The sequence below is a fragment of the Rattus norvegicus genome, chromosome 2 (assembly GCF_036323735.1).
Source record: "Rattus norvegicus strain BN/NHsdMcwi chromosome 2, GRCr8, whole genome shotgun sequence".
NCBI lineage: Eukaryota > Metazoa > Chordata > Mammalia > Rodentia > Muridae > Rattus > Rattus norvegicus.
In genome coordinates this window covers 103,675,227-103,701,334 of record NC_086020.1, presented here as the reverse complement: position 1 = coordinate 103,701,334, position 26,108 = coordinate 103,675,227, and the positions used below count along the sequence as shown (strand labels likewise).

The 26,108-nt window shown below is 40.7% G+C and overlaps 1 protein-coding gene across 4 annotated transcripts in view; it reads left to right on the top strand.

The window, feature by feature from the left end:
• The window catches only part of Pde7a (phosphodiesterase 7A), a 91,403-nt gene that overhangs the window by 21,723 nt on the left and 43,572 nt on the right, over positions 1-26,108 (top strand). The window contains exon 1 of one of the 4 annotated variants that reach the window (XM_006232188.5): positions 23,419-24,394. The exons of the other annotated variants lie outside the window; for them this stretch is intronic. Coding sequence (XP_006232250.1) covers positions 24,335-24,394 — 60 coding nt within the window. The 5' untranslated portion in view covers positions 23,419-24,334. Of the gene's footprint in view, positions 1-23,418; positions 24,395-26,108 lie in introns of those variants that run through there. 4 annotated transcript variants of the gene reach the window in all.

Sequence of the window (26,108 nt, the reverse complement as noted above, 5' to 3'; positions counted from 1 at the left end):
TCTCTCTCTCTCTCTCTCTCTCTTTATTTCTTTCTTCCTTTCTTTCTTGTGATGGTTGTTGTTTCAGGACAGGGTTTCTCTGTGTAGCCTTGGCTGTTCTGGAACTCACTCACTCACTCTGTAGACCAGGCTCACGGCAGATTCAGAGATCTGCCTGCCTCTACCTCCTGAGTGCTGGAACCAAAAGCATGAGTCACCGCTGCCCAACATCTTTTTCTTTTTAAAATTTGCTTTAAAGTCTTTTCCTCTTTTGAGACAAGGTCTCTTGTAGCTCAGGCTAGCCTTGATCTTCCTGCCTCCACCTCCTAAATCTAAACGCTGAGGTTGAGCTGTGCATCTGCCCGGCTTTCTTTTTTATTTTTTCCTGTTTTATTTCCTTTACTTCTCTTCTCTTACTTTTTTATACTTTATTTTATTGTGACCAGACTCAGGACCTCCCACCTGCTAAGTGCATACTCTGCCTAGGAGCTCCATCTCCATCTTAAACTTTTCTTCATAGTCTTTTATAGTTTGGTTGCTTTTATGCATTTAGACCATTTGCTTTGTTTTTTGAGACAGGGTCTCATGTATCCCAGGCTGGTGTTGAGTTTGCTTTGTAGCCTAAATGACCTTGAACTTTTGACCCTCTTACCTCTACCTGCATGCTGGGATTGCAGGTCTGTATCACCATTTGTGATTTCTGTGGTGCTGGAGATCAAACCCAGAGCTTTGTGCATGTGAGACAAATACTCTACTACTGAGAGTTATGTCCCAAACCATGAGCTGCACTTTTAAAAGGAATCTTTTTTGCCATTATATTCTCTTATTTATGTGTAGAAGCCCTTCCCCCATTCCTTCCTTCCCCCTTCCTTCTCCCCTTCCTTCCTTCCTCCCTTCCCTTCCCTTCCCTTCCCTTCCCTTCCCTTCCCTTCCCTTCCCCTCCCTCCCTCCCTCCCTCCCTCCCTCCCTCCCTCCCTCCCTTCCTTCCTTCCTTCCTTCCTTCCTTCCTTCCTTCCTTCCTTGTGGTTTTTGTTTTGTTTTGGAGTCAGTAAACTTTTTTATTGTAACTCTGGCTGTCCTGGAACTCCCTTTTGCAAACCAGGATGACCTTGGACTCATAGAGATGTGCCTATCTCTGCCTCCCAAGTGATGCAATTACAGGTGTGCACGACCATGCCCAGATAACATTTGATTTTTATAGGTTACTTTTATAAAACAGCTACAAATTAAACATTATTTCTAATAGTTCTCTGAGATTTTGCTTATTTAATTTAATAGTTTCTTACAAATAATTTTAACTCTTTATTTCATTAGAAATGTTTATCTGGAAATAGATGTTTATTTTATCTTATTGTATTTGGGGGCATCTGTTGAGGTGTCCAACATTTTAATTCATATACACATATCTTACATTCATATTTATAGGGTTCTTCTCATTAGGTAAGGATGCTGTTGCTTTAATGATCCTACGTGCTGATATTTCCTTTAGGACTACTGGAGTTGGAACTGGTATACAGCTCTACTTTCTCTTTCCACCCAGTGTTCTGGGAGGAACACTGTTGATTGGGTTTTTGTAGTTAAGGTTAAATTTAAAACAGTAAAGAAATTTCACACATATACACACCCCCACACACAGATACATATATATACTTTTGATAGGAAGCTATCGAAAGCAGTGATGAAGTTAGCTTGTTATTAGGGAACTAGTACCCTGCTTTACTGGCTATAAAGCTGTCTAGTATCAGAGTGGAACAAAGTACAACTGGTACAGGTGTTGCTAATAAAGTATGGCATATGATGCCCTTGCTCACCTCTCAGCTCTTTTCAACTGCTTTTTCTCCTCTCAGGGAGTGGCATGGTATTCTTAGCATCCATAACAAGTGAGGTCAAGGATAAGAGGTTGCTGCCTGCCAGAAATTGCATGAACAAATACTGTTTAGCTTTGATTGATAAGGTATGTCTTTGACTGGAGCCCAGCATCCTGTCTTTTACGGCAGCAGGCGAGTAAGTTAGATCACTTTTAGATGGAGGAGTAGCAAATTCAGTGATTTTTTTTCTTGTAAATGTGATGGCTCAAGTTTCTGCCTATAACACTAGAGACTGTTAGGTTTATAACTTCATACTAGAGGCAACAATCCAGAATTTCTTGCTGGAAAAGTCTGCATAAGCCCTTCCTCAACAGAGTAGAAGAAGAGTATCATCTTATGATTGAGCAATAAATACTAAATTTATTATTATTTAAAAATTGGTGTTTTTCTTATTACTAAATTAATCACAGTCACAGTGAGAACTTAGCAAGTTTTTACACACACACACACACACACACACACACACACACACACACACACTATTTGTAACCTTATATATAGCCAGAGATAGCGAGGTAACATTGTGAACATGCTAGGGTTCATTTCAATAATCTTAATATGTCCAACATATGCTCTCTTCTCTTATCGTGCATGTGTTATGCTCAGGGTTTTTATTTAATATAGCACAGCAATTTTGCATTATTATAAAATACTCTGAGCAATGAAGTTTCTGAAGTCATCAGTAACCCAAATCCATGAACTATTTTATTGGTAAAACTTTAATTTGGAGTCATCATATTAGGAATTTAAAGTATATTTAAAGAAAATAGAAATCTGAATTAGAGGTGTTTGACAGCTCTATTTCTGAAAGAAGTCACTGTGGTTTGTCCTGGCAGATTCTGTACGGCACATATTCTTGCTGTAGTTGATTTAGGTAGTGTGGCAATGTTCCTGAAGAGAATCAGGAAGAGAGGTGCGGAGCTGGTTTCTGTGAGCTGGCATGAGCAAGTTCTAGCATGTTCTACACCATGCTGTATCAATAAGAAGAGTGTTAGTTACGAGTAGCAAAAAACATTCAGTAGAAGAAAATATCCTCTGGGTTCCTTAGACAATAATGTAGAAAGAAGACCAGTGAGGTGACTCAATGGTACAAGTGCTAGCCTACCAAGCTTGGGGATCTGAGTTCTATACTGGGGAGTAACACTATAGCTAGAGGGATGGATATTCCCAGTAACCCCATGGATGGATGGATGGATGGATGGATGGATGGATGGATGGATGGATGGATGGATGGATGGACGGACGGACGGACGAACAAAAATCCCAAACAGACTGACTCCGTGTTAGGCAATGCACAGTTAGCACCATCAGTCAGTGTTCTCTTTCTGTTTTGCTGTTTTCAGTGTATTACTTTTGTCCTCATGCCAGATGCATTATGATTGCAAGAAGGCTTGGGTAAATCTCCTACACAAACATGACAACTTCCAGAGGGAGGAAAAGTCCCCATCTTGCTTTCTGTAGAAAAACCTGTTTGGGAAGTCCTGAACATCCTGACAGTCACAGGCTTTTTCTAAGCCAGTCTGTGGGAGCAGCAGAGGTAAGATAGCCCATGCTGGCTGGAGATGATAACAGTATCCACATTTTATAAGGCTATCATCATCAGCCTGACACAAACCTGAAACAAAATACCAGCAAACTGAGTCCAGGGGTGAAGAGACGGCTGAGCAGTTATTAAGCACCAACTGCTCTTTTGGAGAACTTGGGTTTGATTCCTAGCACTGACATGGTGGTGACTAACAATTGTCTATAGCTTCAGTTTCAGGGAATATGACAGTCTTTTGGTTTCTATGACACCAGGCATACACATGGTTACACAGACATACATGCAGGCAAAACAGCAGTAACACATAAAAGCAAGTTAATTGTTTAAAACTGAATCCAGCAATATGGAATTTTAAACCATGCAAAGCAGAATTTATCCCAGGAATGTAAGGTTACTTAACATTCAAAAAACCAACCAATGTAATACACCATATCAGTAAACAAGGTACTTAATTAAGCCACATTGTCATTTCAATGACTACAGAAGCATTTGGCAAAATTCAGCTTTCTTGAGAAAAATAAGCGGGTGCCTTAATTACTTTCATATTGCTGTGATAAAACGCCAAGACCAAGACAACTTACAGAATAGTTTATTTGGAGCTTACAGTTTCAGAGGGGTTAGAGTCCATAACCATCATAGTGGAGAACATGGTAGCAGGCAGGCAATTATGGTGCTGGATCAGTAACTATGAGCTTACATCTGCTCCACCAGCACAAAGCAGACAGAGACAGAGGCAGGTAGACAATGGGAATGCCATGGCCTGAAGCCCTCCCCCAGTAACACAGTTTCTCCAACAAGTCCCTACCTCCTCATCCTTCCCAAACAGTTCCATCAACTGGGGACCAAGTATTCAAATGTATGAGCTTGTAGGGGCCATTCTTATCCAAACCATCACACTAGAAAACTAGAAAAGGAAGAGAACTTGCTCAGTCTGACGGATAACAAACCAACCAACCACCTACTTGGCGCCTGTTGAATTTAATGATGGAAGAGTGGATGCTTTCCTTGTTAGATCAGGGATGGGATAAAGCGGTCTGCTTGTGCTGATTCTGTTCAGTCATGTATTAGAGATTCTACCAAGGTAAATTAGACAAGTTAAAATGAACAGGTTCCTATACACTGCAAAGGAAGTAGGACTCGCCACAATTAAATGAGCATCTGTGTCAAAAAATAGGAAGGAAACTTCTGAAGAATTATTAGAACTTACAATAAAGTTCAGGTAAGTCACACAAACTCAACTGTGTGTTAAAAGCAAACAACCTGAACATGGAATCCAAAAGGGAAGCCTGGAATATGTAGTGAGTTCTGGGCCAGCCTGTGCCATGCAATGAGGAAAATGAAAGCAGGCACAGGAGACAGAAAATGATCTCTAATGTTTATAGAGGGAAGGATGCTATAGTTAGTGTGCCAGCAGGGCCCTCTCCAACCTCTATAAAGATTCCGTGTAACCCTTTCAGAGTTCTAGCTGATGTCACTGTAGAAACTAGCCAGCAAAAACTTAGAAGATAAATGGAAATATAAGACCCACAAATAGGAAACAAACAAAAACAAAACCCTCATCTTAAAGAGAAGACGAAATGGACAGTGTAGAACCAGTATTTCCTCACTTTAGAATTTACTGGAATCAGAACAATATAACTTCAGTAGGCTTAACCACAGACACAGATCAAGGAGATAGAGTTGAGAATCCAGAAATAAACTGATGTCTATAGCCAGATAATTTTTAGCAAGGGTACCAAAACCTTTCAGTGAGAAAAAGAATGCCCATTGAATAGATTGTTGTAGAACTGGATAGTCACGTGTATTATCCAAATACCCTTCTGAGAAGGCCAGTTCAAATCCCAAGCTCTGTTAATCAATAGCCCATGCATAAAACGTTCAGGATATGTGTAAAGGCACTAAGAGACAGCCTGTTTAAGATTTGTATAAACACATTAATCTGGCACAAAGTTAGTATTTTGGTAGATAATTTCAGAGTTAAAAACTTTAGATGTTTAAATAAACACATTTAAAAGATAATTTACATACAGCTAGATTTATCCTTTTAAGCTGTACAACTAAGTAGTTGTTAGTAAATTTATAGAGTAGTATACTTTTTTTTTTATTAACTTGAGTATTTCTTATATACATTTCGAGTGTTATTCCCTTTCCCGGTTTCCGGGCAAACATCCCCCTAATCCCTCCCCCTCCCCTTCTTTATGGGTGTTCCCCTCCCCATCCTCCCCCCATTGCCGTCCTCCCCCCAACAATCTAGTTCAGAGTAGTACACTTTTTACTGATGTTTAATCTAGAGTATTTTAATAACTTCAAACATTCCCAATTACTAATTTTTTTTAAATGATGGGCTGAAAAGATGCCTCAATGGTTAATTACTTACTGGTCTTACAGAGGACCCTGAGTTCAGTTTCCAGCAAGGCACTGGGCAGCCCTCAACACCCTGTATGTAACTGTAGCCCCAGGAGATCTCTAACACCCTATTCTGGCCCCATCATCCCATCATGTATATGTGCATAAACTCGTATAGACATACACTCTTATACATAAATAAAAGCAAAAAAAGACTCTTTTAAGTGAAAAAAGTAAAAAACAAAGCCATGCCCAGCAGCAGCCATCGCCATCCCTCCTTCCTCTACCCTTCATAATAAGCCGTCTATTTTTTATGTATTTGTACACTGAATGCATCTATTTTTTTACTACAACTTTACAATAGTTTAGATTGCCTCAGGATTAAATTGTTATTTAGGAAGTGGTTTGAATATTTGTTTTATAGATGATTTTAAGCCTAACGGATTTTCTTCTATGTATATTTTTGATGTGTATATATATGCATGTTTTTACTGAGGACATAACATGCTCTGGTTACAGGACAGAGAAGTCAGCCCTCACAGTGCTAGACAGTACTGCCGAGCAGAATCGCCATCAGTCGTCTCACTCAGCCTGAACCCGTGTTCTAGACCAGCAGCAGCAGGCAAGAGCCGCTGCTCACTAGCACTACTGGCTAGTCTGTTAGGAAAGACCAAGTGTGGTAACTACTCTCTGCCTGAAATCCAGGCCTGCTCCACAGGAGGGAACGCTTGTCTGGTACTGTAAACCTGTTCAGAAACCCATGACTGAAGCCCTAGCAGGGAAGCTACATCTGCCTTGCTGACTGGATGGCCTGACAATGGTCTTTCAGGCCATTATACTTCACCTCATAGATTAGTGTTACTGTACCAGTTGGACAGAGGAGCTTCTTTGAGGTGGACAGTGATTAGCGATGGACTATATAATTGGTTCAAATGTTGAGAATAAATGAATGTTGAATGTCGAGCTGTAAATTTGACATCCATATCACCTCCTTCAAGACCTGAAGTCCCAGTAATTAATCACAGAAGAGTGAGCAGAAAGAAAGTAAGAGTAAGGCTGAGTGGAGTGCGGTGGGCCATTGTCCTGGGTGTGATGTGTCCATGACACTCTTGAACTTTTACCAGCTGTAATGTCCTGCATGAAACCTGCCTGAGATTGGCCCTGTCACTCTCCTGTCATGGAAGGAAGATGGATTCCTAAGGGCCCACTCTTTCCTGAGGAATTAAGGCAGGTTATGGTTCCTAGGAGAGGTAGACATCTTTAGTGGTATAGCCATTGAGAAGGTGCCATGCTCCTGTAAATTACCTTACCTTTCTTCCGTGCTCCTGTAAGCAACCCTGATGAAACTCATCAGGATACACATGCACACAAAATTGGAGTTGGGAAGAGACAGTGAGGATGAATATAATCATATTATGTGCATGTGCACAAACATCATGAAACCCACTATTATAGATAATTAATACATGCTTTAAAAACAAAACTGGTGTCTGAGGTTCAGATTGAGGTCCTCTGTTCTAGTGCATTGATCGACATGTCCATTTTTGGACCAATAACATGCTGGGTTTATTCTATAATTCTATAGTGTAACCTGAAGTCAGATGACGTCTCCATCATTATTCTGTTTGTTCAGGATTGCTTTAGGAGTGTTTTGGGTTTTTCATATGAATTTTATGATTTTTTCCCTTGTATTTCTGTGAAGAGTGGCACTGAAATTTCCAATGAGATTACATAAACACTGGGTTTCTTTTGGTAGCACGGCCATTTTCACAATATTAATTCTTGCAGTCCATGAGCGTAAGAGATCTACCCATCTAGAATCTTCCTCAGACTCTTCCTTCAGTGTGAAAGTTCTCATTGTAAAGCCCTTTCACTTTCTTAGATTTATTACAAGGTGAACTAGCTTAAGGCAGGTTTGAATGGAACTGTTCTAGTTTCTTATATGTTCTGTTATTGGTAGGTGAGATAGCTGTTATGTTATATCCTGCCACTTGCTAAAATGCCTATCAGACACGACAGTTTCCTGGTGGAGCTTTTAGGGTCTTTTGTGTTTAGAATCAGATCATCTGCAAATTCCTCTCCCTTTGTTATCCCTTTGAGCTTATTCTCTTACAGAACCTTCTCAGGTTAAGTGTGGAGCGTGCACCATGCTCATTACTTAACTTTATTTTAGTGGGAGTGATTTGCGGTTTCCCCATGTAGAATGATTTGGGCTATAGCTTTGTCCTATATGGTCTTTATTGTGTTGAGGTATGTTCCTTCTATTCCCCTTTTATCAAGCTTTTTAGATGTTGGATTTTATCATAATCTGCTTTTGCACCTGTTGAGATGTCCTTAAGACCATTTGTGTGATTTATTACATTTATTGTTTTACAGCTATCCCTACATTGAATGATCTTTCCATGTGTTCTTGAACTAAATTTTCAAGTATATTACTGAAAATGTTACTATGTTCAGCAGGGAAGATTGGTCTATCTTATGATTTTCTTTTTTCTTTTTCTGTCTTTATCTGGTATTTGTAATACTGGCTTATTTAAAGGCCACTTTTCCACTAAATGGAATAGTCCCAGATCCACTGATGTCAATTCTTTAATGCTCTAGTATAATTCATTATCATCCATTTGAGCCTAGACTTTTCTTAATTGGAAAGTGTATTATTATTTCAATCTTGTAGTTCTGTATACACTGTTTATCTCAGGTTAACTCTGGTAGGCCTTATGTGTCTATAAATTTACCTGTTTTTGTAGATTTTAAATATGTCTAATTTTTGGCGTTACATTGGTATCTGTTGTGCTGTCTCCATTTTCCTTCCTAATTTTATTAATTTAGCCATTCCCATCTTTTTTTTTTTTTTTGCTAGATTAGCTAAGAATTTGTTGATCTTGAAAGAGCAACTTTCTTTGACTGATTCTTAGTGGTTTTTTAGCTTCACCTTGGGATGGTCTCTGCAAACATCAGAGCTGACAGAGTGTCAATCTGTATGAGGCAAGAAGGGAATCTGATTCAATAGGTATTGGTTCAAATTTCTAGAGTCTGACCCTGGGCAGTCTGTTTTAGGCATAAATACAGCGAAGTTTGGAACGGGTTTCCTGGTGCTAACTACTCAATTCCATGTAACAATGCTTCAGGCGTGACTACATCAAAACTCTTCGTAAAATACATGTGACATCTTAAGGGTTTGGGGGAAGATCTGATACAAGCAGCACAAAGGTCACCATATTAACAGCCTCTGCTCCCGTGTGTAAAGTACATGTGACATCTCCTGTGAGGATAGTAAGATTGACTGAGAAACAGTGTTTAAGATATGGACCTGGGGAGAGTGATGGAGGAGAGCTAGGAACTGGTATGGCCTGGCTGTACAGACAGTGCAGAAGTCACCTGCTCTTAACCACATCCATGCCCAGCCTTCCAGGCAGAAAGCAAGATAACCGTGTGTGCTTAAGTAACATTTCTGTTTCCCCGCACTTGTCTGTGAGCACAAGGACCCATGTCCTCCACACCACTTCATCTCTCTGCCCCAGCTCAACTATTTTCATCTGCTCAGTTTGGGTTGGCTTATTCTTGTTTTTCAAAGCCCTAAGGTACATCATGAACTCTTTCTGCTTTGTTTAATGTAGGCACTTAGGCCCTTCCACTTCTAGACTGCTTTCATCACACCCACAGATTTTGTTATATAGTGTTTTTGTTTTCATTCAACTCTGGGCATTCTTAACTTTCTTTTTATTTCTTCAAAAAGACATTTGTGTGTGTGTGTGTGTGTGTGTGTGTGTGTGTGTGTGTGTGTGTGTGTTTACTGAATCTATAATGGGTTCTTTATTGTCCATAAAATGAGTCTAATCTTTTAGCTATATCAAGCTACCTATTTCAGGGGTTTTTTTGTTTGTTTGTTTTGTTTTGTTTTGTTTTTTGGGTTTTTTTTGTTTTTTTTTTTTCAGTAAGCTTCTCTGGTTTTGTTATGAAATAGTTTCATAGTCAAAAGTAATAGAATTTTACTTTTTGCTGAAAAGCACTTAAAGAAATGTTCAAAGTTCTTGGTCATCAGGGAAATGCACATCAAAACAGCTCACGTTTCATCTTAACCCCCACTGGAATGGCTAACACCAAAACCTCAAGAAATAGCACATACTGGCTTGGATGTGGAGAAGGGGACACTTCTCCATTGCTGGTGGAAGTGCACACTGGTACAACCACTTGGAGATAAATTCTGTGGCTTCACAGAAAACTGGAAATAGTTCTACCTCAAAACCCAGCTATACCACCCCTAGCATATACCCCAAAAATGTTCCAACATCCCACAAAAGCACCTCCTTAATTATGTTTATAGCAGCTTTATTCATAATATCCAGAAACTGAAAACAACCTAGATGTCCCTCAACTGAAGAATAGATAAAGAAAATGTGGAACATCTATACAATAGAATGCTGTTGCGTGTAATTTTTAAAAGCCACCCTTGTTCCTTCTCGAAGCTAGTTCCACCAAACTGCCAACAACCACCCCATGGCTGTTCAAGGGCCTACCTGGTAGCTAACGCTTTTCCAAGATCCCAACTATGGTCTGAGAGCAGCCATGCCATGTTGTTGGCTGGCTCCTTGCAGAGACTGCTGCCTGTTCTCCAGCTGACTCTGCCACACCACCCTACAAAGGTCTCTCCTGAGAACACCTGGAGCTATCGCTGTCGGGGTCCACACACTATGCAATTCTGTGGTTGGCTTTGCCAATGACTGCCACATGGCTGCGCCCTCTCTCTTGCCCACCTGAATTGTCGAGAATGGAAAACACCAGACCATCGTAATATTTAAAAATCAGCCAGATGACACAACTTCTGGGCGCAGAATCTATTATCCTAAGCTCATCAGCTATCCTAGGTTGGAATTCTCTGCCACCAGGTCTAACCTGAACTAGCTGTGTGTGCTACATGGTGCCTGTCTCCTCTCTCTTCCCTGGCCGAAAAGCCTCCTCTATTGTGTCCTCTTTTTTCTCTCTTGGGACCCAGAAAACCCTACCTCCATATATTTGCCCAGAAATTAGCTTCTGCCATATTTATTTAGCCAATCAAACAATTAGGGAAGTAATTAGGGAACCCCCTACCCCCTACAGAATACTATTCAGCTATGAAAAACAGACATCATGAATTTTGCAGACAAATGGATGGAACTTGAAAATATCCATGAAAGGCAGCCTGGTTCACAGTTGAGCTAAGGCCGGAAACCCCTGAGACCCTGAAGGGAGTTTCACCTGTTCCTGGGTACCAGGCCCCTGTCACTAGCTGCAGCCCCCTATAGATTTATGGCCATCAGTCATGTAAGGGCAACATCCCAAGCCCTTCCACAGGTAGAGGACGTGACCTGTGGTCACATAGGCTAAAGACAGATATCCATTTTAATGAGGTACCTAAAGGCCTGGAGGCTTAGCCATTAAGCTTTCCTTACCAGACACTCCTCCCTGCAAAAGGTATTTAATCTTAGGACCACCCTGAGAAGTGGGGTACGCTTTTACTCATCCACTTTCTGCCATGACAATAAATGCCTTAAAACCACAGACTGCCTCTTTTCATCAGGTTACACCATGGGGAGCAATAGAGAAGTCCTCCCTGCACTCCCAGCCATGACCTCCAAGCTCAAGCCTACAGCCATCAAGCCAAGAATTCCCTCACACCCCCCAACCAGGGACCAGCTAGAGCCCGCTCCTTTCCCCCTTGGTCCTAGGCTAGATCCAGCCCACAGACCCCCTCTCTGGGGGTATCAGAGAGCCTGAGAACCAAACTGCCCTAGCCTCATTCCCACTCGGTGATGGCCTGGGGCAAGCACAGTCAACTCCCACGTCCCACCATACCCTGTGGCTGAGGGGACACAGAACCCCATAACCCTACAGCTGGCACTACCAATGTTGGGCAAATCCAGCTGAATCGTACTCCCAGCTGGTGACCCACAGAGACCCACATCGAACTTCACATTACTTACAGACCGTCAGTAACCCCTGACCTAGTTCAGAAGACCTAGGCCTTCCTCATCTTCTCCCTCTCTCTCTCTCCCTCTCCCTTTCTCTCTCCACATCTCCATCTCCATCTCCATCCCCATCCATGTGTTCCTGCCAGCTTCTCCCCACCCCCTTTTGACTCTTAGCTACACTCTCCAAATCTTATTTTAGACTTAACTAGCTCTACTATGGTGGTGACTAGCCTCTACTCTCTGCCCCTTCCCCAGCCCCACAGCTAACAGAGCTACATTTCAGAAGGCAGCAGCCCCGATCTCTCTGCTTCCCCTGCCTGCCAGCCTGAGCAGAACCCAAAGTCCCCTGTGGGCCCTAGATCTGCACTAGTCCTCTTGCACTGGCCAGTGGCCTGCTGCCACTTCAGCTTGAAAACACAGCTACTGTGGTGCTACCTCTCACTCCTGGGCCTGGTGGTAACTGTGCTATGAAGCCTCTATGTTCCTTCCTTTGAGCTTTCCTGCAAAGGTGGCCTTTCTTCTTCCATTCTACATTTAAGATAAGAGCCAAGAAAAGATAAATGGGGAAAACACAGGGACATGTCCGCTAGAGCATGCGTGTGTGTATCGGTGTACCATTAGCATGCCTAGTGCCTCTGGAGGCCACAAGAGGGAACTGGATCCCAGCTCAGAAGTTTGTGAGCTATAATGTGGGTGCTGGGAATTGAACCCAGGTCCTCTGAAAGAGCAGCCCTTAACCACTCTCTTAATCACTGAGCTACCTCTTTAAAGCAGCTCTTATGAGAGAAAGAATTTAATTGGGACTGGCATTGTTGTCATCGGGAAGCATGGCTATGTGTAGGCAGACGTGGTGCTTGAGAAGTAGCTGAGAGTATTATATATGGATCCAGGCAGCAGGAATAGAGAGACACTGGATCTGGTTTGGGCTTCTGAAACCTTAAAGCCCACCCCCAGTGACACACTTCTGCTAACAAAGCCACACCCATCCCAACAAGGCCACACCCTCTAATCCTTCTTCACTTGTGCCACTCCCTATGATTAAGCATTCAAATATATGAGTCTATGGGGCCATTGTTATTCAAGCCACCACGCAATTTAACTTTTAAATTGCTTTACAGAATATTAATTATAAGTGCCTTTTAAAAACACAAAGCACCATGTACTTCGATGAAAGTCACATTATTTTTGCCTTCTAAACTATTTCAAATTAAACTATTATATGCTTCTTGTTCTAATGTAAACATATGTTGTTGAGAAAATAATTCTTCATTTGAATGGCTTTTCATGAATTGTTCTAATTAGACGACTTCTTTAACTTGATTTACTGATTGTCTTAATTGACTTTGAAATCAACTTCTCTAAAGTATACTGATTTGGTATTTGTGTGTTTGTTTGCCAGTTTTCATGATTTTGTTCCATTTTCCCTACATGATGGTTTTCAAAGTACACATGATTTAATTGCAACTCTCTAAGTGAGTGTGGAGTATGGTGATTACAGTTTTGTTTCTTCCATTAGTACTAGTTACTGGAGTTGATCCGTGGTGAGTAGTGTTCACTGTCTCCTGGAATTGATCTTTAGTAAACAGTGCTCACCATTGCCTGTAGTTGATCTGTGGTAACTAGTGTTCACTGTCTTTCACAAGTACTAGCTACTAGAATTGATCTGTGGTGACGAGTGTCCTCCATCAGTACTAGGTACAAGGTTACTCTGAACTTTGAGGTTACTTTGTCCAGATCCTGGACTTTGTTGGTTTTTTCATTCACCCCAGAGATTTGGAAAACATAAGGTGCTGGTTCACACTGTGCTTTATTCTGGGGAAAAGCTGGTATCTGTGTTCTTGTCGCATTCTAGCCTGTACTTCATTTGTGTTGAGTGTTCTCATTTTCATGGAGTTCATGGGGTCATTTTAGAAGACCTCTTTGCAGCTTCTAGCACTGTGCAGTTGCCATCCATGCAGCCAGTTCTCTGAACTTCTTCAGTGTTGGGATATTTTCAGAGTTTTTGTTAAATGGATCCATTCACCCTTCCTAGTAAATAACAAAATGGTAAGGACACAGATTTTGTCTTATAACTAAGGCATTATGCAAATCAGTGTCCATGTCAGAACTGAAGAATTTTTAACATTAGCTGGTATACTTCGCTTTCATCTCCTGAAAGAGAAACAAAAGAGTATTGGAACCAGATTTGAGTCTGTGCTGAACTAAACGAGGCGGTCAGTTTTCTGCTTGGGCATTGTGTTTGGTTTTAGTTGCTTGTTTTTAGGGATGGGGGTCTCGTACATTCCAGGCTGTTATATTGTTATATTGTGGAGCTGAGAATGACCTTAAATTTCTTGTCTTGATTCTTGCTTCCAGCTCCAGAGAGCTAGGATCATAGGCCATCTTTCCTGGTGTATGTGGTACTAAGGATCCAACCAGGTCATGCTTAGTGAGCATTCAGCTACCTGAGCCACAGCCCTGCTCCTCACCTTGATATTTGTTGAACCTTCTTGTCACTTGCTGCAATGGCTATTCTCAGTTGTCAACTTAACTGTATTTGGAATGAACTACAATTCAGAAATGGAGGGTACATGTGTGATCAGATCTTGAGGCATAGTAATTATGCTAAGTTTCTTTTCTGGCCTGAGTACTACTGAGCTATGAGAGGACCAGGAGTATTATCTAAAAGTATATGTATGAGAGAAGATGGGTGATGGGGGCAAGGGGCTGCTGTTTAGTTTGAATAGTTACCATTTCGAAGTTTTGGACTGCTGTCTCCCCCATCCTCTTCTGTTGGTGAGGGTAAAGGTTTTGATTTAGCCATCTTTATTTTGATAAGCCTATTCTCCATGCAGCTGTGGCTAGTGTAGGGTTACTCCTAAATCTCTCTTTCTAGGCCAGCTCTTCCAAGGCCTTTGGACCTATGTGACCAGCGCAGAATGGATGGATGTTTCCACTTAGCTGTCCTCAGATATACAAGCAAACACCTCTTACTGTCCCACCTATCAGCCCTTAGGGCATTATCTCTTCTTAGTGAGGCAGTAGCTTTTTTACAGACAACTTTGCAGACAGAAGTCTTCTTCCCATATTTTCAAAAACTGAATTTGTTCATGACTCTGTCTTTGCATACAATTCAAATTTCTTAGTATGATTGACAGAAAAGTTTTTAGACTCAGTCACTTCACCATTTCAGGTTTAACTTTGCACAGTAATTGTGTTAAACTACCCATGGACATAATGTGCACACAGTTCTCTCCAGAACACATTTAACAAGTGTGTTCACCCATACAACCAGCCTCCTAGTCAAGATGCTATATTCCTCTGTGACATCCCCTCTAACCCCTAACCACCCCTAATGAGGTTTGTGTCATGGTGGCTCAGTTGTGATTCCTAGAATCTGGTTTAAATGTTTTCTGCTAACTGTTCTTCCTGGTTTTTCATGATGCTTTTGAGACTGCTTCTGTTGATAAAAAGCACATTTTCATCGGATATTGGGTTACAGTATGCCAAACAGTGTAACTCCAAGTGCTGAATGGTCTAACTGGTTGCTGACGTCACCACATTACTCCATTCACGAATTACTACTGTTGTCCTGTGGAGGCTTAGCTCTCTTTCTCAGCCTTGTAACTTTTTTCTTTTAACTAGAAATTTGTAATTGTATTTGTTTGTTTGTCTGTTTGTCTGTTCATTGTGTGTATATGGGCTCTGTTACCTGCTTTTGTGCCCTCCATGGAATGGGCCTTTGCTGTATACCATAATGTATTTGTTCATTGGTTGATGGATGGCCAAGTTGTCACCAGTCTTGATTGTGATGAATGAAATAGTTATGAACATTTGTGTTCAAGCCATCTCTTGCCAACACATTGATATTGTGGATCTTTTTCTTTTAACTATTTGTGGATATATTAGTAGTAGTACTTTCATCTTACGGTTTCAGGCAGCATTTTTCAGATTGTTAAATATACTAAGTCTATCCCACCTTCTTTTTCTTGATCTTTTTTTTTTTTTCTTTTCTTTTTTTCGGAGCTGGGGACCAAACCCAGGACCTTGCGCTTGCTAGACAAGCGCTCTACCACTGAGCTAAATCCCCAACCCCTTTCTTGATCTTTTTACCTGAAATATTGACAGTGCCACATTATCCTGGTGTCTTTATTCAGTATGCAAAATCTTGGGTTACACATCACATCTGTCATACTGATATCACACTGTCATATTGACATTGTATCTGTCATACTTACATCACGTTTCATACTGACATCACATCTTTCATACTGATATCACATCTCTCATATTGATATCACATGTCATACTGATATCACACTGTCATACTGACATCACATGTTATACTGACATCACATGTGTCATATTGAAATTGAATCTGTCATACTGACATCACATGTGTCATTGACATCGCATCTGTCATATTGACATTGCATGTTATACCGACATCACATATGTCATACTGACATCACATGTGTCATACTGACATTGGATCTGTCATACTGACCTTGCATATGTTATACTGACATGGCATCTGTCATACAGACATCGCATCTGTCATACTGACATTGCATATGTTATACTGACCTTGCATATGTTATACTGACATGGCATCTGTCATACTGACATCACATCTGTCATACTGACATTGCATATGTTATACTGACATCACATATGTCATACTGACATCACATGTGTCATACTGACATCACATGTGTCATACTGACATTGCATATGTCATACTGACATCGCATGTGTCATACTGACATTGCATGTGTCATACTGACATCGCATGTGTCATACTGACAGCACACTGTCATACTGACAGCACACTGTCATACTGACATCACATGTGTCATACTGATATCACATGTGTCCTACTGAAGGCATCTTGCATCTGCTTGTGATGATGATACTCACATGTGTACTCTCTGAGTCTTCAAGGCCCATCACAGTGAAGAGCTGAAGATCTCTTCTATCCTCAGCCCTCCTTCTTCCCCTTCTTCCCTGCTCCTTCACAGTAAAGTGAAGTGCGGATTAAAGTGCCTCAGGTGCACTTTCAGATCTCTCTGTGCTTTGATTAGTTTGGAGCAGGCAGCAGTACTTTCCCACAGTGTTTTCTTCCTCACACTAAGGGTGCAGTGTTAGTTTATTCTTAATCAACAACTAGGGAGGTGTCATTGAAAGAAGTCTCTCATGGGGTGAGATGTAGAGGAGTTTCTGGTTACTAAATTGAACCTGGTACCTGAAGCTTATTTTGATAACTGTAGTGCCTTGACTTGCATGGGTAGCAAACTCTTGGTGTATCCTGGAATTTAAATATGCTAGGTGGTTTTGTTGTTGTTGTTGTTGTTTATTTGTTTGTTTTGTGGAAAATTAAAACCTTGAGATTTGAACCAGTAGAGTAACTTCCTATAGTTTGACCTACATGGAAAACTGAGGATTTGAGCCTAGGACTTCAAGGCCAGCTCCCTCTTTAAAAACAAATAAGAGGGCTCATACATATACAATGAATAAGCACAAATAAATGTAATTATAAACTTCTGATTAAATGAAAAGTTACAAAGCTGTGAAATAAAAAGCTAAGCCTCTACAGGACAACAGCAGCAATGTGTGAGCATTTGTAATGTGGGAGCTTCTCCAGTCACTTAAGACCATTAGGTCATTCTCCTATACAGTTTGACACATTGTAACCCAATATTCCATGGAAATGAGCGTGTGATTCCTCCTCATATGAAAAGAGTAAAATCATCCTGATTCTTCACAAGTAGCTAAGTGTTCAGTTCAGCAGAATATTGTCCCATGACACCAAGATAGCCAATAGGTTTTTTTCTTTGACTCATGCTTATAATAATTTCAAAATTATTGAAAAGTCAGAAGTTGCCACCATAATCTTGAAAAGGATAAGAATAGTGGTTTAAATCTCACAACTGTGGAGTGTGGACCGAAAGGGACCACACACAGGGCATGTTGTAAGCCTCAGGCTGTTAGCACATTAGACCAAGAGAATGCCAGTTACTAGTGCACCTGAATTTCACTAAGGCTGTACAGTCCCTGATGGCATCCATAAAAACAAAAATGAGAGCAGTGTGGGTCCTGTATCCCTAAAATGAGAGCAGTGCGGGTCCTGCGTCCCTGTTAGGAAGAGTGCTTTCTGGGCAAGTGCATACTCCCCAAGAGGAAGTACTCCATGTCCTTGAACCTGCTTGTCTTGCTTCATGCTTGTGTGCAGCAATGGGAATCAGAAAAGAATTGCATATTACTTATTTAGTATGCTGAATTTAAAATGTTTGAACATTCATTTGCATTTTGATGTAAAGTTGTAAACGTATGTAGAACAGCAGGTCTTGACCATCAGAAAACACACATCCCTGATGGTCTTAAGAATTGAGACACTGCTCAGTAGCAAAAGCATAGCTGTGAAATGGCAATGGAAATACATTCATGCTGGGGTTCCTTAGACCACGGCAAGTACCTGTGTGGGGGCACATGTGTCATGGAACAGATGCAGAGGTTAGAGGACGATTCTGGGGTTTGGTCTCCCCTTCTGTCTTCATGTGTGCATCAGGCTTGCATGGTTCCATTTTCCCACTGCACTATCTCACCAGTCCAAACATTTTTTAGTTTGTGAAATTCATACCATTGAAAAATGTTAACTTGTGGCTTTTATCAAAGAGACAAAACAAAAAACAACAACAAAACCCCGCTTTTATTTACTTGTTATTGTTATGGGCTGCGAAGTGGCAAAGCAGTTCGAGTTTCACTCTAATAGTGTCCATAGTTTTCTGTCATAAATTTAGTTGTCATTTTTTAAAGACGCTACACCACATTTATATAAAGAACCCTGTGATAAGCTATTTTTGTCTGTAAGGTTCCAAAATTATAGGCACTGATGTCAATGCAGATGAAGTTAGCCTGTTTGGTCAAGAGAGGGACATGCAGAGTCTCTGTAGGATAGCTAAAGCCTATTGCCAAGATTGACAGGTGTCCCAGGGTGGCAGGGAGCTCTTGGATAAATTCTGCTCTTGGATTACGCTTCTAGGAAACAGTGATCAAAGTCATACTTTGGTTTTTATTTATCATACTCATAAAAGAATAAGGTCTGCTTGTAACTGAGTTTTTCAGATACTAAATCATATAAACCCTAGAACAATTTTTAAAAGAGTCACACTTTCTGCTTATAATCTAAGATTGTTTTTGAAAATTTAGCTGTGTTTCAATGCCCTGATTTTTTTTGCAGTTGTCAACCAATTTTTTGTTACACTGCTACTGTCACTAAGGATTTGACATGGCTTAGGAAAGTTACAGTGAAAGAATGTATCTGGCATTAGTAAAACAGGAACTGACTTGACAAGACTTGATTTTTGGTCTTATTGTGAAGGTATTTTAGTATTAACATATCTTGGTAACATGTCTCAAAGTGTGTCTCAAAATAATAAAAGGTTAGAAAGCCGTTAGGTTCCTGGCATTGAGATAGTTTAGGATATTTTACCCAGAACTCAGATTTGGGCAAAATTTTCAAATTGTAAAGATGTTGTCAGCAATGAAGACCTTGTGATTTTAGTTGTAAATTCAATATTCTAGTCTCATAGGCAATTCTCTGATAGAGAGGATTGTATCTTGAATGTCTCTGCATTCACAATGTCAGACACACAGTAGACATATAAGAAGTGGGTGCTGGAGGAGCGGGTCATTGTAGAGAGCCAAAGTCTTAGCCTGTGTTAAAAATGAAAGCCCAGTTCCTGGTCCTGTTTCACGGCAGAGACTTTTACCACCTGACTACTACAGTGCGGACTGTCCTTCTGGATGTAGGTTTGAGATTAAGAATCAGGTTGGAGCCATCCTGGTTAGGGCAAAGCACTGATAACCCACCATGAGTTGGATTTTGTTATGGTGGTATAAAACCCATGTGCATGCCAAAAAGGCACCTACATGTCCCATGCTCAGAATTGTGTGGTTGTTTCATGCAGAATCTGGTGTCCTATAGGCTAGCCTGGACTTAAGTGACCCTTTATGCTCCTGATTACTAGGATTAGAAGCATGCGCTGCTATATATGGCTAGCTGTTGTCTGGGATGAGGGATGAGGAATAAGACTGCTGTCATATAGAGTTTTTTGTTTTTGTTGTTGTTGTTGACACTTGTCAGACTTTTTTTTTTTGAAAATGATAACTATTTTTTTTTTACTCATAGTAACATTAAATTGTTCTTTAGTTCATAAGATGTGACACAAGTGTCTTTCTTTTACTTTTTTCTGTCCCCCCCCAACACACACCAACTCCCTCCCACCTCCTCGCCCTGACATTCCCTTACACTGGGGCATCGAGCCTTGACAGGTCCAAGAGCCTCTCCTTCCACTGATGACTGACCAGGCCATCCTCTGCTACATATGCTGCTGGAGCCAGAGGTCCATCCCAGTGTACTCTTGGGCTGGTGGTTTAGTCCCTGGGAGCTCTGGAGAGTCTGATGGGTTGATATTGTTGTTCTTCTTATGGGGTTGCAAACCACTTCAGCTCCTTCAGAACTTTCTCTAACTCTCTGTTGGGGACCCAGTTTTCAGTTCAATGGTTGGCTGCAAGCATCCACTGCTGTATTTGTCAGACTCGGGCAGAGCCTCTCAGGAGACAATTATATCAGGCTCCTGTCAGCTTGCACTTCTTTTTTTATTTTTTTATTTTTTTATTTTTTTTTATTAACTTGAGTATTTCTTTTTTTTTTTTTTACATTTTTTTTTTTATTAACTTGAGTATTTCTTATATACATTTCGAGTGTTATTCCCTTTCCCGGTATCCGGGCAAACATCCCCCTCCCCCCTCCCCTTCCTTATGGGTGTTCCCCTCCCAACCCTCCCCCCATTGCCGCCCTCCCCCCACCAGTCTAGTTCACTGGGGGTTCAGTCTTAGCAGGACCAAGTCTTCCCCTTCCACTGGTGATCTTACTAGGATATTCATTGCTACCTATGAGGTCAGAGTCCAGGGTCAGTCCATGTATAGTCTTTAGGTAGTGGCTTAGTCCCTGGAAGCTCTGGTTGCTTGGCATTGTTGTACATATGGGGTCTCGAGCCCCTTCAAGCTCTTCCAGTTCTTTCTCTGATTCCTTCAATGGGGGTCCTATTCTCAGTTCAGTGGTTTGCTGCTGGCATTCGCCTCTGTATTTGCTGTATTCTGGCTGTGTCTCTCAGGAGCGATCTACATCCGGCTCCTGTTGGTCTGCACTTCTTTGCTTCATCCATCTTGTCTAATTGGGTGGCTGTATATGTATGGGCCACATGTGGGGCAGGCTCTGAATGGGTGTTCCTTCAGTCTCTGTTTTAATCTTTGCCTCTCTATTCCCTGCCAAGGGTATTCTTGTTCCCCTTTTAAAGAAGGAGTGAAGCATTCACATTTTGATCATCCGTCTTGAGTTTCATTTGTTCTAGGCATCTAGAATAATTCAAGCATTTGGGCTAATAGCCACTTATCAATGAGTGCATACCATGTATGTCTTTCTGTGATTGGGTTAGCTCACTCAGGATGATATTTTCCAGTTCCAACCATTTGTCTACGAATTTCATAAAGTCGTTTTTGATAACTGAGTAATATTCCATTGTGTAGATGTACCACATTTTCTGTATCCATTCCTCTGTTGAAGGGCATCTGGGTTCTTTCCAGCTTCTGGCTATTATAAATAAGGCTGCAATGAACATAGTGGAGCACGTGTCTTTTTTATATGTTGGGGCATCTTTTGGGTATATGCCCAAGAGAGGTATAGCTGGATCCTCAGGCAGTTCAATGTCCAATTTTCTGAGGATCCTCCAGACTGATTTCCAGAATGGTTGTACCAGTATGCAATCCCACCAACAATGGAGGAGTGTTCCTCTTTCTCCACATCCTCGCCCAGCTTGCACTTCTTGGTATTTGCAATATTGTCTGGCTTTAGTGGCTGTATATGGGATGATCCCCAGATGGCCTTTCCTTCAGTCTCTGCTCCACACTTTGTTCCCATATATCCTCCTGGGAATATTTCTATTTCCCCTTCAAAGAAGGTCTGAAGCATCCACACTTTGGTCGTCCTTCTTCTTGAGCTTCATGTGGTCTGTGAATTGTATCTTGAGTAAACCGAGCTTTTGGGCTAGTAATATCCACTTATCAGTGAGTACATACCATATGTGTTCTTTTGTAATTGGGATACCTCACTCAGGATGATTTTTTTCTAGTTCCATCCATTTGCCTAAGAATTTCATAAAGTCATTCTTTTTAATAGCTGAGTAATATTCCATTGTATAAATGTACCACATTTTCTGTATCCATTCCTCCGTTGAAGGTCATCTGGGTTCTTTCCAGCTTCTGCCTATTATAAATAAGGCTGCTATGAACATAGTGGAGCATATGTCCTTGTTATTATGTTGGAGCATAATCCCAACAAGTTCATTTAAATAAGAGAACTTTGACCTTACCTTTCTTACTCTTTTTTATAGTGTTTCTGAATCCTGATTCTTTCTCTTCTCCTGTCAGCCCTTCTCTTTTAGTTTGAAAGAAAATGCAAATTCATGTGTTTACCATAAACAAAGAAACTTTAAACATTAAATAGTGTGTGAAAAATAAGGATTTTAGACTTGGCTTCTTTAAATGAGCCATATTAGCAGCTGATTGGCAAGAAGTGTGACAGTGCTAAGAGAGAACTCCTGGGCATCATAGAGGTGCCTGGCTCTGCGTGCGTAGCAGAATACCAAGATGCTCTCTGCTGCACCTCTGTCCTTTGATCTTGATGGTTGAGCCTTATTGGCATAGAACATCAGAGAGCCCAAGAGTCAAACCTAGTTTCATGACAATCCTTGCACAACTTAAGGTAAGAATCTGCATTACATCTTGTTATTGTGCCTTGCTATAGCAAGATGTGTGAAGTTTATGGTTCTGTGTTATGAATAATTTCAGTTTAAGAAAACCATAATTTCAACATGTGCATTCATGGGTATTTTACTTTTGATTGGTATGGAATTAAGTTCTTTTAAATACTAATGAGATGACTCTGTGTATTGAGGCGGTTGTGTGAAGACCTCTAATGTCCTGAGTTTAATCTCACTCTTGCAGGTTAGAAGAGAACACATACCTGGACACTTGAGTGATATCCCCTGACCTACATATATTCTCATTCTCACCCTCATCCTTCTCCCCCTCCTCTCCCCTCCCCTCCTCCTTCTTCCCCTCTCCCCTTCTCCCTCTCCTTACCTCCACCTTCCTCCCCCTCCCCTCTCTTTTCCCCTCCCCCTCCCTCTTGTTTTCCCCTCCCCCTCCTCCTTCTTCCCCTCTCCCCTTCTCCCTCTCCCTTCCCCCCTATCTCTAAGCCAAATAAGCCTCTTGTACTGAGGAATGAATGGATAACAAAAATTACATTAATTACTATTTGAACTCTGTTCAAGTATGTTAACTATCATTTGTAAGGTAGAGCATGTAGGTGATCTTGTCTCCTTGTGTACTGAAGTCTATGACAGTCTGTTATCTCCTGAGTGTTTATTTCTGTCCGTCCAGCTGTCATCAGCTCTTCCTAGAGCCTCGGCAATGATGTTCCAACTGCCTGGCCAGCCCCTAACCCCTCTGAACTATCCTGGCTGAAGTGTTAAATGCTTTAGCACAAGACTCCCAACAGTTCTGCATGGGCTGGCCTGTGCCCCCATCCTGACCCATCTCTTTGCACTAGAGTTACTCAGTTTTGGGTTTTCTTTTTCTTTTTCCCTTTTTCTTTCTTTCTTTCTTTCTTTCTTTCTTTTTTTTTTTTTTTTTTTTTTTTTTTTTTGTCTCTAGCAGTTTTGTGTTTGTTTGCAGCCATTTGGTTAATATGGATTATAATTGTCTGGAGGGCAGGAGCCATATTTTCAATCACTGTGATTTTAAACATTGTCACTAACATGGAGCCTGCTACTTAACAGAAGCTTAATAAGTATTTGCTGAATTCTTGACTAAGAGTTTACGAGAGGCTCTTCATCAAAAGTAACTTGCTGGATGCTCTGGCAAGTGGCGAAGATGGATGAAGAGAGATAAGCTTTGTTCTGGACAGCTCACTCGCAGTCACAAGAGTAAGATATGCACCCTGAATATTACAGAACTAGACTGTCTTTGGACTTGAGGACAGGTATCTTTTATTATGTGAGAATACATGACCTTGTTAGTAAGGTTCAATGGCACAGATCATGTTTACAGCTGTTGTCATAAAATAACCGATATTGGAAGAAAGCAAAGGTTTGAAGAAATTCAATACTCAGGGGTAAAGTGCAAAATGTTCTAATATTTTGGAGTATTATGCCTGCAGAACTGGCCTCCATGAAAAGAATGAGGAAATTTTTAGCCTTGCCAAACATTTTTAAAAATTACTTTAAAATACTCTGTAGAACAAAGATTATAGACATGTTTGGGCTAGCCTGAGACCTTTTATAAGATTATTGGACCAGGTAGGTTTTTCCTGTCTGTCTTCCAGTACAATTTCCTCTGCTCTATCCAAGTGGTGGGGTTGTGGCATTAAGCATGTGCTGGGCAGAAAGGCTAGACAGGCCGTGCATTCCCAGAGGAGTCAGGTGATCACTGTCTGAGGCAGCTGCTTGAGGTTCAAGGCAGTCAGTGTCCCTGTCTTCTGCCTTGGGCGGCTGTTATTCACTGGACTCCTTAAGGAGAGAGTATGTGGTGTGCTTTTGACTGATCCAATGGGAATCACATTGATCTGGTGTCTGGCTTTGGTTCTGATCAAGTGGATAACCTCTAAGGTAGAGTATCTCTGCTCTCAGCATTGTGACACTAATCATTAATTTGACTACTTGATTAGGATGAAATATCTATTCTATTTATGTTGATTTTAATCTTTCTGATTTCAAGGAGCCCTTAGTTCTATCAGTGAAAAGGCTTAAAGTTGCATTTTGTGGGGTTCGGGTTTTTGGCTTTTATTTGTCTCTTTACCTAACATGTTTGCGCTTGTGGGCTCTTCATGATACCATTCTTTAGAAGCAAAGAGGCTTTCCCAATGCCCTTCCTTTAAAGGAGTTTGACTTTGAAGATTTTATAGAATTAAACAAGCCAGACTTTTGAGTATTTGTGCTTTAAATATTTCCTTTCAGAGAAAAGGGGTTGACTGATGTTTCTATGCGTGAAGTGCAACTATTGAGGGTATTTTAAACAATGACAAGCTTTATAAAACAAAACCCATCCTGCTGTATGTCCCCTTTTCTTTTTCTTGGACTGTAGCTAAAACACATTCACAAAAATACAATTAGGAGCTGTTGTTTTGAAGTTCAGTTCAGTTGAGAAATGCTTGTAGTGTGGGAGCCAGCCAACTTGCAGCCTAGACCTGAGCCTAAAGCCGACGACACTTAAAAGTTGACATGTTTGAAATTATTTTCTATACTTTCACAGAAACAGTTATATCTTTCATTTACCATCAGCTCCTTTTGTTTCTCTATTAGGAAAGCAATTATTAATTAAGACTCACAAGACTGCCTTTGTTTGTTTGCTAAGCAACAGAAAGTGCCTATAAAGTTATCGTTCCCCTTCAAGCAACACAGTAAGCCTGCTGCTTAATTGTTCACAACAACTCAGTGTTTTAGGCAGCCAAAAGCTTGTCTTTTATTACATATTAAGAGACATGTATTCTACAAAGCTTGTTTTGTTATATACATTGGGAAAAATAGTTTTGGCATTTTGGCCATGTTCTATCTGTTTCATGAATGGTATAATTTTTATGTATGTTGTTTCCAGAACCTTTACTTAGACCCCTGTGTTTGAATGTATTAACTCTGTTTACCAGTGTACAAAGTGGGAAGAGAGACTACTTTACAGAGTTCTTGGGTAGGTTACGTAAGATTTTGTACGACGACATCTAGAGCAATATCTATTGTTACTCTTACCATGCCTGTCTTTAAAAGTTATGTGTTAACTAATATTGGGGACAATGTCTACCTTCTGTTACTTACCTGCAGTGAAGTCTTTATGGAAGAATGACTCAACCTATTCCAGAGCGCACGGTCCTGAACAGCCATGGTTCTTGCGAGCCTACGGTTTAACTTGTTTATGCTGTGCCCGCTGGTTGCTGATTAGCTCGGCCTCGCCCATGTTTTGACCTATACTAGGTTGCTTTACAAGCTGTTCCCAGGATGGCTAAATTAGAAGAGTCACGAGTAGAAGCCTTGGTTATTTCTATTCTCTAGAGAAGTGTAATGGGAATGTGGACAGCAGCCCAGAGGACATCAGGACCGATGTAGACTCTGGGTTTTCATAAAAGTTGTTTTTCTATTTTTATTAAAAATAAAAGTCTACCAGTATGTGGCCTTAAAATTTATGATCTTTCAAGAAATGTTTGTTAAGCTTGTGTCTTGGTGTATAAAGCACATTTTTTAAGGTGATACTCTTAAGTGGAATAAATCTGTATTCTAATTCATAATGTAATACATTTTTCAACATGAGTTACTTTAAATTAACTAAATTGCT